This window comes from Patella vulgata, chromosome 1 (genome assembly GCF_932274485.2).
Source record: "Patella vulgata chromosome 1, xgPatVulg1.2, whole genome shotgun sequence".
Lineage (NCBI taxonomy): Eukaryota > Metazoa > Mollusca > Gastropoda > Patellidae > Patella > Patella vulgata.
Window position 1 is genome coordinate 70,140,027 of NC_065879.2, and position 18,981 is coordinate 70,159,007.

At 34.3% G+C, this 18,981-nt stretch overlaps 1 protein-coding gene across 2 annotated transcripts; it reads right to left on the reverse strand.

Moving 5' to 3' along the window:
• Nucleotides 1-551: 551 nt before the first annotated feature.
• LOC126827643 (transmembrane protein 241) lies at nt 552-17,485 on the reverse strand. 2 transcript variants are annotated; one of them, XM_050557082.2, is made up of 14 exons: nt 17,387-17,485; nt 15,022-15,228; nt 14,576-14,622; nt 14,201-14,284; nt 13,061-13,142; nt 11,237-11,392; nt 8,680-8,728; nt 8,200-8,248; nt 6,868-6,903; nt 6,636-6,670; nt 6,375-6,444; nt 6,015-6,111; nt 3,371-3,435; nt 552-2,553 (listed from the first exon to the last, which is right to left on the reverse strand). In XM_050557082.2, exons 2-14 carry the CDS (start codon nt 15,106-15,108, stop codon nt 2,391-2,393), a joined length of 1,020 nt encoding a protein of 339 aa, XP_050413039.1. In that variant the 5' UTR covers nt 15,109-15,228; nt 17,387-17,485; the 3' UTR covers nt 552-2,390. The 2 variants fall into 2 exon arrangements, with proteins under 2 accessions (XP_050413039.1, XP_050413048.1); XM_050557091.1 differs by lacking the exons at nt 552-2,553; nt 3,371-3,435; nt 6,015-6,111; ... (1 more) ...; nt 6,636-6,670; nt 6,868-6,903 and having other exon boundaries at nt 8,196-8,248.
• Between the last annotated feature and the right edge of the window lie 1,496 nt (nt 17,486-18,981).

The window sequence follows — 18,981 nt, forward strand, 5'->3', positions numbered from 1 at the left end:
ATTTTGTTGAAACTTGAAATGTAAGTTTATAACCCAAAGATCTTGGTTCCTCTCGATATTCACACATATCAGACCGTAACTTCCTGAATTATGGCCCCTGATTGTACGAAAAATTGCGTTTTTAGCTTGTGCATCCTATAGGTCATAATTTTTATCCGATTTAAAAAAACGTATTATTATATCACCGTTACACCCTGAGGACGACTGAGTTCGAATTTCGTGAAAATCGGCCCAAAATTGACAGACAAAATGGCTGCCGTTCGTTCAGTTCCTTTCGATATATGCGCATATCGAATTGTAATTTCCTGAATTATGGCCCTTGATTGTAGGAAAAATCACTTTCTTGTTAGCTTGTTCTCTATCCATCTCTCGAAAATGTGGGCGTATACTGCCTGGCAGCCGCTGGTTAACTATTATAGTGAGAACTGCCAGCTCTATCTATATCTCATAATGTATCTTAAAATTTTCAATATATTCATTTTTTTATTATCTATTTTTTAACTATTATAGCAAGAATGATCAGATCTTTATCCAAATCTTACATAATGCTACTTTAAATCAAAGCAAATTAATCTTTTGATTTATCTTAGTGTTATGATCAACATGGTTAAAAGTAAACACTATTTTTGTACCACTGCTTACACTGACCTTTATTTTTTTTTAACATCAACAAATATAATATATACATGTACACATATAGTACACCAATAAAAAGATACAATAAAAATTAGTAAAGGATTTATCAGGGACTGGCTTAGACACCAAGATTCTACTTAATAAAGCACATTGAACATTTTACTATACAAGTCTATTGAACTTGTGTGTAGGTAACTAGAGCATTATGAAACATACTTCAGCTCTCCGAAACTTGTACTCTCAATTTCAGTACATGTAAGACTTACATACATGTAAGTAAACTGAACAGTTTACTATACAACTCTATGAAACTGGTAAGTATAACAAGAAACTAGGCCCAGGACCTCCTTGTACAAACAGTTATGTCTAAATACATTTAACATTAGACACTTTATCAATGTAAGGTTACTTAACATGAGTAGAATCGTAAAATGTTTGATTTAAGTTTAAGGTTCTTAAGTTTGATTTGCAACATGGTGCTGTGCAGATATCCGTTTAAGGTTAGAACTAACCCTAGTGTCTAAAAAAGCTAAAAATAACTCAATCATGTTCAAATTTCACTAGAATACTTTATTCGACCAAAAATACATATTTTTACAAAAATATGCAAATTAATTTATGCAGAAGGATTGAATTACTGAAAAACAGCACTTTTCAAATACAGATTACTGATATGGACATTACACTACAAGTTGCTAATTTGTACAAGTTTTAAAGTACAATGCTGCTAAGGTTTTGAGTCATTGGTGTTTTGAACCAATAAAGTATTTTAGTGAATTCTGAACATGATTGAGTTATTTCTAACCATTAAAATGCTAACCATGAGGCATGAACCCTATATCTTAAGGTACATGCAATATCCAATTATTCAATATTCAGCCATATCAACAGAAAATCAATAGGATAAAAGCGGATAAGCTGGATATCTTAAAGCTGATTTCTCATTATTTCCCTTTAAATAAGTACCAGGGTATGCTTAAGTTGTGCAAATGAACATAGTGTACAATGATCTTAACAATAGTATTGCTATTGTAAATGAAGTTGACGGTAGGCAAGTAAGTGAGTGTTTTCTCAGGAGATGAGTTTGATCAGTGGATGATGTCATGTGACTGATGATGAGACAACTATTTGTTTATTTTACCAGTATTTCTGGTAATTGAACAGGAAACAGTGAGAAGATTCTCATGGGCAGTATTTCAGAAAATCAATTGGTCCAGCATCATAATCCTGTTTTAGAGGTTAGCTTCATGCCAATGGAAAGGCTGCATGCTTAAACTATTTTAGATCAGGTTTTCAGTAATAAGGCTTCAGATACGTTTTACTGATGCTATATTAAAATCGACAGCAACATAGAATCGGTTTAATCAAAACTGGAGCTGTCAAAACAAACTGATATATTGCAATAAGATATATCGTCACATAAAATTTAGCGAGTCATGGTGGAATCTTTTTTGAGTTATGTAATCCTGTTAATGCCTATATAAATTATAAATTCTGAAACAACAAAGGATGTTGACACCAATATATGTAAGCTGACATAGAAGGTACTTCAAATTAAACTTCACAGAGAAAAATACAAATAATTTCTCCCAAATAACATAAAAGTCATTTTTAATGTTGATGTTGATGAAAATGCCAACAGAGATGATTGCCAAAGTGGCCATCTTGAACACTTATGGAATGTTATTCTCTTTTATCAAAATATGGAGATTCATATCCGAAAACCAAAAGTTTTACTTGAACACCACATCGTTTCATCTTCGGATTTCAATACGTAACATATCTTGCTGTAAAGCATCACGTTTTAAACCAACAGTCTTTAGTTTTGGAGTATCTGATAGGCTAATAATTGTAGGTGTTGTAAGGTCAAAGTTTGGATCACATACTGCTAAACCACAGAGCTGATTAACTGTTAACCTGCAGAAGAGAAAAAAAACCCCTGATGAACAAATGTAACAATATCAGGACTTTCACATCAAATTTTTAGACAGTTTGTCTATTTTTTAAAATTTGGTGTTTACTTCAGAAAAGCAAGATATTTTTCAAACAACTCTTGCAATTTCTAGAACCATTCCAGTTTAAAATGTTTTCACTTATACCCAAAAATTCATAAATTTAAATGTAATTTATGGTTAAATGCTTCAAATTTCTAATTTTGTGGCATGTAAATTTCACTACCATTCAATTATGGCTGACAATTATGATGGATATGATGGATATTAGAGCCCTGGTCTATTTCCTAAGATTAGATTTTAGAAAAATTGAAGTACAAGATAGAAAACTGTGAAATTTGTTATTAACAATTTTAGACAATTGAAACCATGTATCACTGTTTTCTGTGGCTGTATTAAATGTACCTTGATTCAGACTACAACCATAATAAACTACTACAAAAAAACCTGCTTAAACCCACAACAACCAATAAGTAAAACCACACTAATTTGGGCCATTCACCTTTTTAAGTCAAACAGATCATGAAAACTCTGGTATTGTGGACAGATCTTGGGATAAGAATCAATAATTCATTTTAATAATTGGCTAATGTGAGTGATATAGTTCATAAGATCTGTCAATGAGGCAAGTGTTGTGGTTTCAATCCTAGGCTTGTTATACTTAACCAGAGGAGTTTACTATGGAAAGGTTCCTAAATTAATTGACCTTTTAATCAGATCTCAACAAAACCAAATTCATTAAAGAGACCTCTTGAAATTTAATACATAAATAAAAAACTTACCAGAGCCCATGTGTACCTGTTATTAAACCTCTAAATACAGCCACTGATAACAACGACCCAACAATCTGTTGAAAATACAATATAATCAAATAAAAGACACATTTTATTAGTTCTATTAGTATCATGATTATTGCTACTTCAAATACTTCATTCTCTTATTTTTTACATATCAAAATTAATCATGAAATATGTAAGTATTTTACAATATATAAGTATTTTTTTTAACAATATTATGAAAATTCTTTTTTACATTTTTACTACTTTTCTGAAAACAATTTAGTAACTGATTTATCACTTACTCAGAAAGGTTTCAGAATCATAATCAAGCATATCAATCAGAGATATACTATTCAAAAAAAGTAGGGGATATTTGATTTTTAAGTGTTATTAAAGTCACCTAATGAAACTGACGAAGAAACAAATGACAAAATGAAATGAAGTTCACATTCATCGATTTATTCCAAATGATCGTTAGACTAAGTAAGGCACAGACTGACCATTATAAGGGTAAAATGATACCCGGGGTCAAACAGCAAAGTTACCACAGCATCACAACCAAGTCAGTAACGGGTAAATCCTCCTCTGTTTGCCAAACAAGCATTGGTCCGACGTGGCATACTCCTAATGAGACGTCTACGGTCATTTTGGTCCAGATTGTCCCATTCCTGTTGCAACGCAGCAGCAAGTTCTTGGACATTGGCAGGACGTTGTTGACGTTGACGTAACCTCTGTCCAAGCATGTCCCAGACATGCTCGATGGGGGAGAGGTCGGGACTCAGTGCTGGCCAAGGTAATGTGGTGATGTTCTGTTGTTGGAGGTAACCTGTAACGATCCTGGCCCTGTGACATCTTGCGTTGTCATCCTGGAAGATGAAACGGCGGCCATGACGTCGTGCGAACGGCACAACATGGACTGCCAAGATGTTGTCCCGGTAGTACTGGCCTGTAACACGCCCTGCAACAACATGTAAAGCCGTTCTTCCAGCAACAGTGATGCCTCCCCACACCATAACAGAACCACCCCCAAATCGATCATGTCTGATGACGTTAACGTCTTGGAAGCGCTCGTTTCGACGACTCCACACCCTCCTACGTCTGTCCAAAAAATCAACAGTGAACCTTGACTCATCTGAAAACATCACATTGCTCCAGCGTCGATTATCCCAGTGTTGACGATCCCTACACCAACGACGTCTTGCCTGAATGTGATGATCTCTCAAACAAGGGATCACGCGAGGACGTCGGGCGCGAAGGTGACCCCTATGCAGTCGATTCCGAATCGTCTGGCCACTCACTCTCACACCAGTGTCTGTTTGAAGACGAGCGCTGATCTGATTTGCTGTGATGACACGATTTCTCAAGGCCAAGGTACGGATAAATCGATCCTGGGCTTGAGTTGTCGCCCTTGGTCGACCTGAGCGTGGTCTGTCCTGTACAGATTGTGTATCACGGTATCTGGACCATAGCCTGCTTATGACAGACTGAGAAACATTCATCGTCCGCGCCACAACCGCCTGTGTTGTGCCGATCTGTAGCATGCCAAGGGCACGTAACCTTTCATTTTGGGTAAGCCGACGCATATCAAAATTTGTTTTCTGGTCACTAAAACAATTAAACTGATGTTTCCACCCTGGAATTCAATGCCACAATGACTGTAACATTCAAAGTCAGAGTCGTGCAAATCTTGGGTTGGACCCCCATGATGATCCCAAGCATCACCTGCATCCCATGCGGTAGCTATTGGTGCGTTTGGGCGTCACATGTAACTGGAAATGTTTCTTCTGTTAGGTTCTATAGTGACTTTTTTCGTAGTCATTTGCATATTTTAGTATTATGCCCCCAAAATCAAATATCCCCTACTTTTTTTGAATAGTATACATATCTTACATATGGTTACTACATAATAACTTACTTATAGCTAGTACAGATGATAATACTTTACTTACAGCTACTACAGATGACACATATCTACAAATGATACATATCTAACCTATAGCTACTACAGATGATTTTTTATCTACTACAGATGACACATACCTTACTTATACCTTACTTATAGCTACTGCAGATGATACATACTTTACTTATATCTACTACATATGATACTATCTTACTTAAAGCTAGTACAGATGATACTTACAGCTACTACAGATGCTACACATCTTACATAAAGCTACTACAACTAATATATACCTTACTTATAGCTACTACAGATGATACATATCTTACGTATAGCTGACACATACTTATAGCTGACACATACGTATAGCTGACACATACCTTACTTATAGCTTCTATAGATGATACATACTTTACTTATATCTACGACAGATGATTCATACTTTTCTTATACATGTTTCTACTACAAATGATACATATCTCACTTATAGCTACTACAAATGATACATACTTTACTAAAAGCTACTACAGATGATCATACATACCTTACTTATAGATACTACATATGATGATAATACCTTACTTATATCTACTACAGATGATACATACCTTTCTTATATATGTATCTACTACAGATGATACATATCTTACTTATAGCTACTACAAATGATACATACTTAATTAAAAGCTACTACAGATGATCATACATACCTTACTTATAGATACTACATATGATGATACATACCTTACTAATAGCTACTACAGATGATAACTCTACAACTCGAAGCTGGGTATCTTGAAGTTTTATTGCACATAAATTCAAACATATACCAAACACACCGCTACAAATTACAAAAAGATGTTCAATAAATCCAAAGTACAAAATTACAATGGTTACAAGAGGGGACAAAATTGGTGTAATTTAAACCTGAAAATGAGCTAGAATACAGTACATTGTGGAACTGTTCCAAAATAAAAGCACTGACCAGTAAGCACTAGAACTCAAGCTTAAGTCACATTTTGCCCATCGATGTTATAGTATCAGTAATAACCAATCAAAATTGAATGTCAGCATTATGTACCTTTGATATGGGAAGTTACTTACCTCATAATACAACCAATATAAAACTTTGTAAAATATAAATAAGGAAATTTCTGAGCTTCTAACGCATCCCCTAAAAAGAAATAATGATAAAATGTAAAACTTAAATTTCTGGGAAATTTGCAATAAATAATTGAAGACAAGAGTACAAAATTTATCTCTTGCATTATTGCAATCATAGACCACATGCTAAACCCCTGGTCCAAAAAATCTGAGTTCCTGATTCGTATAAATAAATCAATAACAATTGAATATAAAACTTACCAAGTAAATAACTTGAAGGTGCTAAAATAATGACACTGCAAAAAAGAAACATTTTATTATCACAACAATCATCAATAATACTTTTTTTCAAGCCAATGAAAGTAATTTAAGTTTCAAGACCTGCCAATGTTAGAAAGAAGGAATATTCGACTACAGTCCAGCATGGGACTACCACAGTTAGTGGCTAGTGCACAATCCAATAAGAAGAAAATACAATAGATTGAAAACTTACCTATATATATAACAAGAATAAAGTCTATCATGGACACTAAAAATAAACAACACTATATATTATTACTGATTATATATTTTGGTAGTTTGGTACTGATGCTGTTTTTGAAAGAGTTGTGTATTGTTACCAAGATGTGACTATTCTGTCAGATTCTACAACATCATATTAAAAATATGTTGATGATCAAAATCATGTGGACTATTCTTTGCTTTAATAAATCATATTCTTTTTAAAATTCACCCTATAGTTACTCTTATTGCTGAAGTTTTAAAACTTCGATTACGGCATGTTTTGGGGAAACAAGGGCCATATCTTAAGACATTAACCCTTTTGCGGATACAAGGGGTATTTCGGGACCCCACGGCCATATCCATAACATTTGTCGGGGACCGGTTCATAATTGTCTATCGAGAATTTTATACTCGTCAGTAACTAAATGTCGGGTATAATGCTGCAAATAGAATGGAAGTCAGGCAGTGGCAACATTCACCATTTGACAAGAAACTAAAAGTGTTACATTATCGGAAACAAGTGGTCTTGTGGAACCCCATCCCATCCCCTTTCCTTTAAACATTTTGCTGGTTACAGGTATCTAATCTGTTCTGCGCTCAGTGCAAGTTTTGTATTTCAAATCTTTCTTACTGATGATATTGTGTTGATCAATGATCATTCTAGTAATCTAGATCTGAACAAATCTAGGTACGCTACAAACACTGTCAAAAGATGATTCTACATGGAAATGACAATTAAGCTATTTGCAAATTTTGATGGTTTCAAAAATAAGTTATAATCCATATCATCACTGTTAATACCTCAAATATTTTTTTACTATGACTGATTATTCTTCAGTCTTTATATGAAGCTCTAGATCGTATTTGAATAAAATTATGCATACAAAAACTTATTTATGTCAGGTCTTAGATTACCCCTTGTTGCCGACAAGGTTTTTCGTGTGACGTGTCCAGACAATGGTTAATCAATATGCTTCTTGGTCTTATGAATATAAACACTGTGCATTAATTTTTGTTGCAAAGAAATTGATTTGGTTATCAATTTACATTTCATTGGGTTCTTTCTACATTAATATAGATATAACATTGCTTTATCTGTGCATGTGAAATGTTAAATATAGATAAAATATCATTCAAGGAAATATATCAAGATATAAAATCCAATGAAACCACCAATTTATTCTTTGGTCCAGCTTTAAGTGGCAGTACCAATTTTAAATTTTAGAGACAATAGATATTTATGTCAGTAATGAAATGATACACTGATGAATTAGAAGAAAGGTGATATAAGATAAGGACAACATAAATAAAACAAACTTACTTTAATTTTAATCTGCCATTTATTAATTGTGTATAAATTTCTATTAAACCTATAAAAAAAACAAATTCTTGAAAATATATATATAGAATTAATTTTGATGTTTTATGGCCGAACACTTGTAATAATAATCTCATAATAATTTTAGTTGAACCTGACAAAATATCTGACACTAAAGAACTAGTACTTCACATCTTCAACTTTGTGCCAGGCCTGTATGAAATATATCATTAAAAACATGGATAAATACTCTGATTTGTAAAAGCATTTACAAGAATTCTGAATGGACAATTCATTAGAAATTGCTAGTAAACCAATTTTAACAAAACAAACAATATTAATTCCAAAATGAATGTTGACCAAATGTGCCATGCACATGAAATATGTTGAATGATGTATAATGGACTGTCATTCATGGAAGGTTTTAGTTGTATTTGATGGGTATTAGCCATTACCTATAAGAAATAAAATAATTTCACTTACCACTACATACAACATGAATAGACACCCAGAAATAGCCCTCAGCATTAAACTATAAGATCAAATCATATTTAAAGTTATATGTATGATAATATTGATTAAATGGCATACAAGTGGGGACAGGTGTCATGCGATAGGCAGTGTGTGTTTAATTTTTTACAACACCTGTTACCACCTAACTCATTTATGATTGGGAGCTTACTGTCATCTATTCAGTAAACTAATTTAAAAGGTTTATTGGAAACAGCAGAAGAATAAAACATGTCATTGCATATCTAGAATACATTTCTGCTAATGCATGAGCTTAATCTGCTTATTGGAGGTCTTTTTTCTGGTTTCAAATGTTATATAAAGTATTACTTAGACATTTGCTAAGGGATCATTGGCGTGCACGTAAAAGATCCCTTGGCAGTTGGAATTCGATATAAGAGTAGGCCGTAGTGCCACTGTCCGGGCAAAATTTCCCTCATAGCACACTGTATGGCGTATGCCCGTCTTCATTAGCCCAGGTTAGGAGCAGAACAGTAAGACGTTAAACTCCATTTCATTTCATTTTCATTTATTCAAATGACAAGCCCATACTCGACTCTCTAGCCCAACAGATGGCCGAGATATCAAATGGATTAGAGCATCCACACTATCTAATAATTTAACATTGTACTTGACCATAAAGACTGTTAACGTCAAAACATTTTAAAACAAACACTCATATAACTTTGTTCAGAATAAAGTAATTTAACTAAAATTTTTGTTTTTTATTGTCTATTTATTTAACTATGATCATTCCCCAAAGTTTCAGTTATCTTGGTGGTTTTGCATAAAAGTCATGTTCTTTCCAAAATATACTCCATGTGGCCTCGGCCGCATTGGAGACAAATTTGCATAAGTTGCGGAAAATTGTCAATTACTCAAACACATTCCCCTTTGGGATTCTCCAGATTTTTGCTGTGATTGCTGACTTCACCAATCGTTTGAAGGTTGTTCTGGTACACATTATCCTCGAGATAATCAGGGAAACCCCCAAAAGGAATGTGTTTGAGTAATTGCCAATTTTGCGCGACATATGCAAGTTTGCCTCCAACGTAAGATACCATTTGGAGCATATTTTGGAAAAGAACATGACTTTTATGCAAAACCACCAAGATAACTGAAACTTTGGTGAATGATCACACACAGACTGAAGTTTAAGTCAAGAAATTTGCTGGGACCTTTGTAGGATTTAATAAGAATTTTATGGGTTCTGGTGGGTTTTTTTTGGGGGGGTGGGGGGTCACTGTATTATAGCAAGAACTGCCAGCTCTTTATCTAAATATTATATAATTCAACTTTAAATATAGTTCATAAGATAGGTTGCCAGGCAACAAAACATACGCTCACAGCAGCTAAATCGTCCGGTAATGATTTTGTCGGTAATGATTTAAGAGGAACAACTCAATAAGCAATTATCAGAAAATCATTAGAATTTGTTTGGCTTCTAGTTCTGCCCCATGCTAATCTTTAGTATACAACACATTTAATATCATGGATTTAGCTGTTCAAGTTATCAAAAATCATTCAAAATCAATAAACTTTTTCGCCATAAGACCTTAAACTCTGTGTACCAATCTAAAGTCAATCGAATGATTACTTTAGCCTCTAGAGCATCCACAAGTAATTTCAAAGTGATCAAGGGCCATAACTCTGGCAGTAATTATTGGAAAGCGTTGAAAATCAATAGGCTTCTTCATAAACACTGTGTATAAATTTAAAGTCAATTGGATATTAACTTTAGCCTCTAGAGTGTCCACACGATTTTTCAAAGTGATCAAGGGCCATAACTCTGGCAGTAATTATCGGAAATCATTGAAAATCAATAGGCATCTTCGTCTCATGACCTTAAACACTGTATACATTTAAAGTCAGTCGGATATTAACTTTAGCCTCTACAGTGTGCACAAGCAATTGTGGATGCCGGACGGCCGACAACAATATATGGCCACATTTAAATGTGGCTGTATAAAAATCTACTATTTTGTTTTGAAGCTGAATAACTTTGTCAATACTAATTATACATTTAGGACATAATATTTAAACATGCAAGTTTAATTAAAATCCGGGGGATCACGTGGCTAAGTGGGTAAGACGCTGGCTCGCTAGCCTGGAGGTCGAGTGTTTGATCCCTGCATTGGCCGAGAAAGTTCATCCAGATTTTCCGGCGTGGTTCCCCCTTGTCAGTGATGCAGGACGGAGGGCTTGACAAGGACAGCTGTCTAGTCCTTCGGATGATACGAAAAACCGAGGTCCCGTGTATACATTGGAATGCACGTAAAAGATCCCTTGGCAGTTGGAATTCGATATAAGAGTAGGCGACAGTACCGCTGCCCGGGCAAAATTTCCCTCATAGCACAATGTATGGCGTATGCCCGTCTTCATTAGCCCAGAATAGGAGCATTTTAATTAAAATCCAATTAGGTCCCAAACAATGTGGACAGACAAAATGAAATACTGGATGACAAAAACATATTTCCAGTTCATAGAGTGGGCGTAATAACGGCTAAAGCAATTAATTTTGTCTATTTACCATTGGATCTGTTTTAATGACAGCAACACAAGACACAACAACTAACATTAACATAACATAATTAAATAATGATGTCATCTGTTTGTTGATTGACATGGTGGCAATCTGACGAAAGACTAAAACCAGATTCTGTTGTGTAAAATATATTGGTATTGTCTGAAACAAGCAAATACATAAATAATTCTGATTTGTAGAACATATATGAATTTTAATGGATTACTGAATACTCCCACTTCTTTAACCTTGTGGCCTTAGCAGTCGGCTCATGTAAATATTCACTACCCCAATTCTTTGAAAAAAGCAGAGAAAAGAGGGGTTTTTTTTACATTGAGTTAAAGGAGCTAAATCGCTAATATTTGAGACTTAGAAATTCACACAAATAGATTGCAACGCACATAATACATAATAATGTAATATGAATGTATATAAACTGATTTACATTCAATCTGTTCTGTGTTTACTCTTATTTCAAATCACTTATGTTCGGCGGAATACGCCAGAAGTCTCAATCGAATGGTAATCTCTAGCGTCTCGTTATTCCAGTCTTCACTGATAGTATTTATTGTGCATGCTCTCCAGATAAGAGATTGGCGTAACCATTTGACATGACTTGTGGAATATGTCTAGCCTTCTTCTTCCAGTCCCTTGTTACAAATGGTCCTGAAACGCATTATGGTACACGATTCGTGTACCAATAATAAAATGTTTATTATGTCTTAAATATTTGATATCAGAAGCCCATCGTTTCCCGGTAAGATCACAACATCAATGTTGATTTAAATTGACAAATAATTCGTGTTTTCAATGTTGAAGACTTTGGATGATATTGAGTTAGAGACTTAGCTACTTTATGTAGCTCATTTTCAAAATGACCTCAAACTGTCTGAGTCACAGAACCAGTTTACAGCCCTTAAATAATTCTGTAGGATATTAAACCTAATATAACTCACAACTATTTCTTGGTTAATACTAAACTGACTGAGCTCAAATAAATGTTAAAATTTATTAGAATTTGACTGTAATTGGATTTTAGAATAATAATCAAACTAATGAACACTATTATGTGTATTATGTCCCTTATTTATACTTTATCTGACTGTACTGTCTTTTTGACGGTAGTGTCCATCTGTACCGGCTACATGTACTGACTACCTGTACTGTCTATCTGTACACAGTTTACATGTACTGGCTACTAGATAAGAAACCTCATGGTACTATATAGATCCAACTGGTAAACCCCAATGCTAATCACATCAGGCTTCAAATAAGCAAAATTAACAATTTTTTTCGTTGAAACAACGCTTGATTATTGTTATTTATAACATTTTTGTCACAACCAACTACAATTAAGCATATAATCCTACCTGACAAGGGTACAACTCCCCTCTTTTAAGTCGAAGTGATAATAGATTGCTTCCCCCCCCCCCCCCCCCCCGACATTTAAAATTTGACATCTTTACCTCATGAAGGCGAGGTCTCGCTTACAACAGCCAATCAAAGTACTAGCTTGATCAGAGTTGCGCAGGACCAATATACATAATAACAAATGTTTGTATCAATTTTAATAAAAACAACGCTTGATTTACTTTATTGAAAATAATTGCTGATAAACCAAAGTTGTTTCATTGGATTGGGCTTAGTATGTTTGATAAGTTCTAATACTATAATAGTACGAAATTAACTTAATTTTAAGATGCTACATGCATTAATAACGAAATTAAGTTTGCCAGTTGAAAATAAAGACACTCAATCGTAGCTATAAACAAGCAGATCAGTATATCTCAATGGTTTTAGCTACGTTCCTGCATACCGTCTATTACTTACCAAACTAGCTAATGCTTTAGAACCTGAATAAATAGATATAACATACAACATCATACCAGGTAACCATAATGCTACATCAGATCTGAAAATAACCACACCATATGTTATAGACAATTTTAGCCATATGTAACTAAATTAAAGATACATTATGGGAGATTAGATAAAGAGCTGGCAGTTCTCACTATATTAATAATAGTTAAAAACTAGACAATGTAAAGGGAATTTGCTGAAAATTTCAGTCAAATTGATCCAAATTGATCCACTCTGAAACGAGATTTAAGCGATTGAATTTTGGGCCTGGCCTTGATCATCATTACTAAAGTCGGTACGATAAAAAACATAGTCTCGGTTATACATTTTTTGATTTAATCATGAATGAGCACTGAGCAGCAGATCGGATTATTATCCAGTAATTATCGCAGGCTACCGATGACATTGAGAGTTGATTATGGTCTGGATATAAGTTAATTAATGTCTAATTAATAATTAAGATAAAATTTCAGCCCTAAAGAGAGACCTGCAATAGGCAGATTTAGCTCCTGCATAATGTATGTTCAATGCAAAATAATATTGCCATGATGTATTGTTAAAGCTATGTATCAGGATGCATATATCTTCCCACAATACACTGTATCCAATCACACATTGATACTTGACAATTCTATTCTATAATGTGCTATTAGTGCTATTATGTATGGTAGAATAGCTGCAATATACGAAGTGAAATGAAATAAAATGGGGTATAATGTCCTATTGTTCTGCTACTAAAGTGGGCTAATGAAGACAGGCATATGCCAATGTATACACAGGACCTCAGTTTTTCGTCCGATCTTGCACCAAGGGGAATCACGTCAGAAAATCACTATAAACTTTCTGTCAACACCGGGATTGAACACGGGACCTCTACGTTAGCGAGCCAATGTCTTACTCACTGTGCCACAGGGGTCCCACCTGCGATTCTGTTATCAGTACCAATGCAAACCACTGCAAATAGGAAATTCACCAAATTCTACTGTGAACTTCAGCAAATTCCTTGTTATGGGGCTGGCTAAATGTGTAGAAGACTTTAATTTAACATATCAAAGGCAAGTTCAATAGCCATATATAATATTAACACATTTGCAAAAATCTTTTAATTACCTGTTAAGAGTTGGGGTAATTGGTTCCATTATGCCAGCAGATATGAGAATTTTTATCATCACAGCACCAACTAAAGTCTGCCATCTAAAATCAGTCAAAAGGGAAACAGTTGAATAATTTCTAAAATTTTGATCAATTTTATTTTATACATTGAAAGGTGGTAAATGCTTGGCTCCAATAGTCTATTGACTAACTAACTCTACATTACAGGTTGTCAATCACCAAGAAAAATTACTAGCTAAAATCACGATTTGTGACCTCAAAAGTGCTTTATTTTGAAAAAGATTTGAAAAATAGTTAGGATAATCATTAATGTACTCGGTCATAAAATAATTGGGTGGGGGGGGGGGGGGAGCATAATAAAAAAAAACTTACCCTTGGAAAATGGTAGGATAGGTAAACTTTAATACAGATAATACAAACTGCAATAAATTCATTAAAATATCTGTCAAAGGCGTATATATAACAAACAAGATATCAGTTGTTCGATGAACAAGGTAACAGATATCTAAAGAACAAGATAGCTAACAGTTGTCTAATGAACAGGATGTTGTCTAATGAAGAGATAAATCTGTTTAATGAAAAAGATAACAGTTGTGAAATGCATATATATCTTAAACATAAGGAAAACTTCTACAATATGAGACAAATGGTCATATATTTTTAGTTACATGGGCAATGCTTCCTGCAAATGTGGGGAGATGCAGATGTATTCAACCCATGTCAAATGCTATCTGAAGAAATTCTTGAAATGTTTTTTTCTCTGTTATTTTGATGTTCTAGAGGAAGAAGATATTTTTTAAAGATATTTTATGTTTCACCTTATTGACAAAATTAGTGGCAACAAACAGAAGAACAAATAGGACTGATAAATAGAGAGCCTTTTTCCCATTCGTTGAGACAATCATCGTGATTTCTTATCTTCCTCTTTTCTAATTGGTCTTGTCATTGTTACTCCATTCTTTTTCTTGTAAGCTTAGTACATTTTATCTGAGATTATGGGTTATAATTATTTTACTTTGTAAGAGCTGAAAAAAATAATAAATAATATAATATGTATATTTATATCACGCACAGTTCCATGCTAGTATGCATGCTCAAGCCACTACACAGACTAGGTGCCATAATAGGCCGTAAAAAATAGATGAGTTTTTAAATTAGTTTTGAATGTTTCTAGGCTAGATGACAGTTTAATGTTCAGTGGTAATGAATTCCATAGAACAGACACAATATGAATAAACGATCTGTATCCAAATGATTTGAGTTTATATTTTGGGACTATAAGATGTTCTTGTTGAGAACAGAGTGGACGTCCTGGAAAGTATGGTAAATACAATTTGATTGGAGATAAAAGTGGCATTATCTCTTTCATCATACAAATAAATGTAATTAATATCACAATCTCATGACATTAGAATAAATCAAGCAGTATGGCCGACTAAGTTAAAGTAAGGCACATATATTCTGTGTGAACGTTTGTTAAGTTTATTGGAAAAAATGACTAAAAATTTTTGCACAACTTGTAAATTGATGGTTGCAACATTTACATCTCCGCGATGGCTCTGCTAATTTTTCTGTGATTTTGTATACAATTTAATAATTTAAACATGCACGATGTAGCTAGCTGTACAGTCAAATCTATACAAGTTGAAAATTAACGTTATAACAACCTGCCAAATCTCCAATAAACAATAAATGGTTAAAGTCTCATTAAAGATGTATAATGTAAGAGCTAAATCTGCCTAATGCAGACCATTCGTTTGACTTGAAATGTTATATAAATCATTAATTAGATATTTATTCATATGCAAAGCCCATAATCGAATGCTTCTGATTTTCAACGGATATAAACCTGATTGCTAGGTAATGATTTAATTAAAAAATGGATAATCAATTTTCGTTATCAATTTTTTAACTATCATAGCAAGAACTGTCAGCTTTTTATCTAAATCTTACATAATGCATCTTTTAGGCAACTATTCTCCCAAAACAAGGCATCTTATGGTCTAGTTTAGCTCTGAACTACTTATGGTCTATCCACCACACATGTTCACACTGTTCAAAAGACTGGCATGTATCATTCAAGTTAGACTACTCGTCTAGATTCCCAAACTTCCAGGAAGAATTATTGTAAGAGTCCATCATGGCATAGATTTTCATCCCATAGTAGGGTGTTAAACCTCATTTCATTTCACCTAATTTCATGCCAGCCCCTTTCTTAAACCATCTTGGTGACAAGAATATTGGATTTGATATAATATATAACATTTAATTTTAAAGGGGTGGCACGATTCATGCAATTCCACCCAAATCTACCATGTAGGCTATATTAACACATATTACATGTCAATAATTATTAATATTGATATTTGATAATATACTGTCTATGCCAAACTGTCATTTTTAAATGATTATGATATCAATTGAAATAATGGTGGATTTGTGGGTGATATTATGTGTATTACACAAGTCATGGCCCTTGGTTACAACTTCTAAAGTTATGTGGAAATCACATTCTGACACAAAATTATAGCTATGATTTTAAATTAAAAATAACAATTTGGCATAAAGAACTGTATATTAGCAAATATCGATATATATTATATTATACTGATGGATATGGGTAAATCGCGGGCCCATAGCTACAGAATTTTTGGGAGGGGCTGAGGATGTGGCCGGCTAAGAACGCTCCTAAGAAATCATTATTGTTGGCAAAATATTTGAGGGGGGCTAATTCGATTTTTGGGGGGGCTAACCCCCCGTGGCTACAGACCCGGTAAATCGTGCTACCAAACATTTAGAAATACTGCTCTTTTAGCTAGTGGACAAAATCTGACTTTTTATTTATAAAGAGCTGCTAGTGCAGTGTTTCACTTTTTCATTAGAATTTTGTTTTATTTTGCCATTGATATCAATGAATAACATTCATCGCATGTGAAATATGCACTTATTCACGTCTAATAAAAAGGCCTACATATAATTACATAATTTACTGACAAATAATAATGTCAATGACAGTTTCATTGTTTTAACTCGTACTCGAGTCGTAGAGAAGATCTGTCAAACCATCAATCAACCGATCAAGCAAATGCAGCTCTGCATTATTCATCAATTTGTTTCAGCAGATATCTAATTCAAAGCTAGGTTATGTTGCATGATAATTATGCAACTGATACATAGGCCTACCTTCGATACTTGTACCGAATTTAGTTTAGCATTCAGTGAATGAGGTCCGTTATATTTTTCTTCTTCGCCACCTGGCATTGGGGTTTACTTTTGAATGACGTCACTTCCGGACTAAAAATAGATTGACTGACCCAGAAACAACCATAGGGGATTCCCCTTTAAAAGGTACGTTGTTTGAAAACAAGCAAGAGAAAATTTTGGTGTTTAACGTTCACTCGACACAAACTAGGTCCATTTCGGGAATAACATGTTTCAATTTTATTTCAATAATTAGCTTGCGCGTAGGGCGCTTTACTCTTTATTAGTGGGAGGAAACCGGAGGACCAAGATTGAAGAGAAAACCCACGAGGTTCGACAGGCGACCCTACTCCTTGTCACGTTCAACCGGGGAATTGTAACCACGCCAGTTGACTCAATGACAGACCTTATGATACAGCATGCACGTGCTAACTATTCGGCCATCCAAGTCCCCTGTTTGAAAACAGGGAGGAGTTCATGTATGATATTTAAATATTTATTTCATTATAATGGTAAGTATATTTGTGAGTGGCAACGAATAACGCACAAATGACCGGTACAATTCCACGACACATTTACACATTGTTGCAAGATGTGATACTGTAAATGATACTGGGCATTATACAGTCATGACGAATGAGAAAGTTATCTCCCTTTGTCGCCTGGGAGATGATGCCTACCTATACTTGAAGAAAATTGCACAGGTTGAAACCTTAGATACATATAGGCCCTATACATGTTTTTTATAGGTATAATTTGTGGTCAGTTTACATTTTCTTTTTAAAACAAGTTAAATTAATAATAAACCATAAACCTGTACATATAATCACAAAATTCTACTTTAAAATAGTGATGGATTATTATAAATTTGTGCTGAGAAATGATCCCTTTTGACAAACAAAAAAGAATTAAAGTGAAAAATTGAAGGTAAGTACCCCAAAAATAGCCTTAGAACAGAGGTGGGGTAGAGCTCTAGTTTGTCTGTGAGAGGCTCTTCCGAAAGCTACTTCTTAAATCTCATACATTTATTGGCCAATCCAGCAACTGACGCAATACGCCAGCAGTAATTCTCACCCGCTAGACAAATGAAAACCTGGTTATGTGGTTGTCCATGAACCAGACAAGATACAATTTCTTCTTAAAGAACTCCCACCTGTACTTATGAAAATTTTGATCATTTTGATGCCAAACAAGTGTCAAGGATCACTAATAGGAAGCCACAGAGATGTTGGTCGAGGAAGTTCTCCGGGATTTTCAGCATGGTTTCTCCTTGACAGTGGTGCATGACACTGGCAAGGACAATGCCTTGTCGATTGAATGGGACAAAAAACTGAGGTCCTGTGTACACATTAGTGTACACTGAAAGGACCCATGACATTTAGAATTTGGTATAAGAGTAGATTGTAACGACCAGCAATCGATCATAATTATGTCACTTTGCAAATGAATGATAACTTGGAAACCACAAAGTTAGATAACACAATTCACATACTTTAAACGGCATAACATTATTGGTAACACAAATACAAATCCTGGCAGCTAGCCAGAACAGACGTGAAGCCAAACCGACATCATGA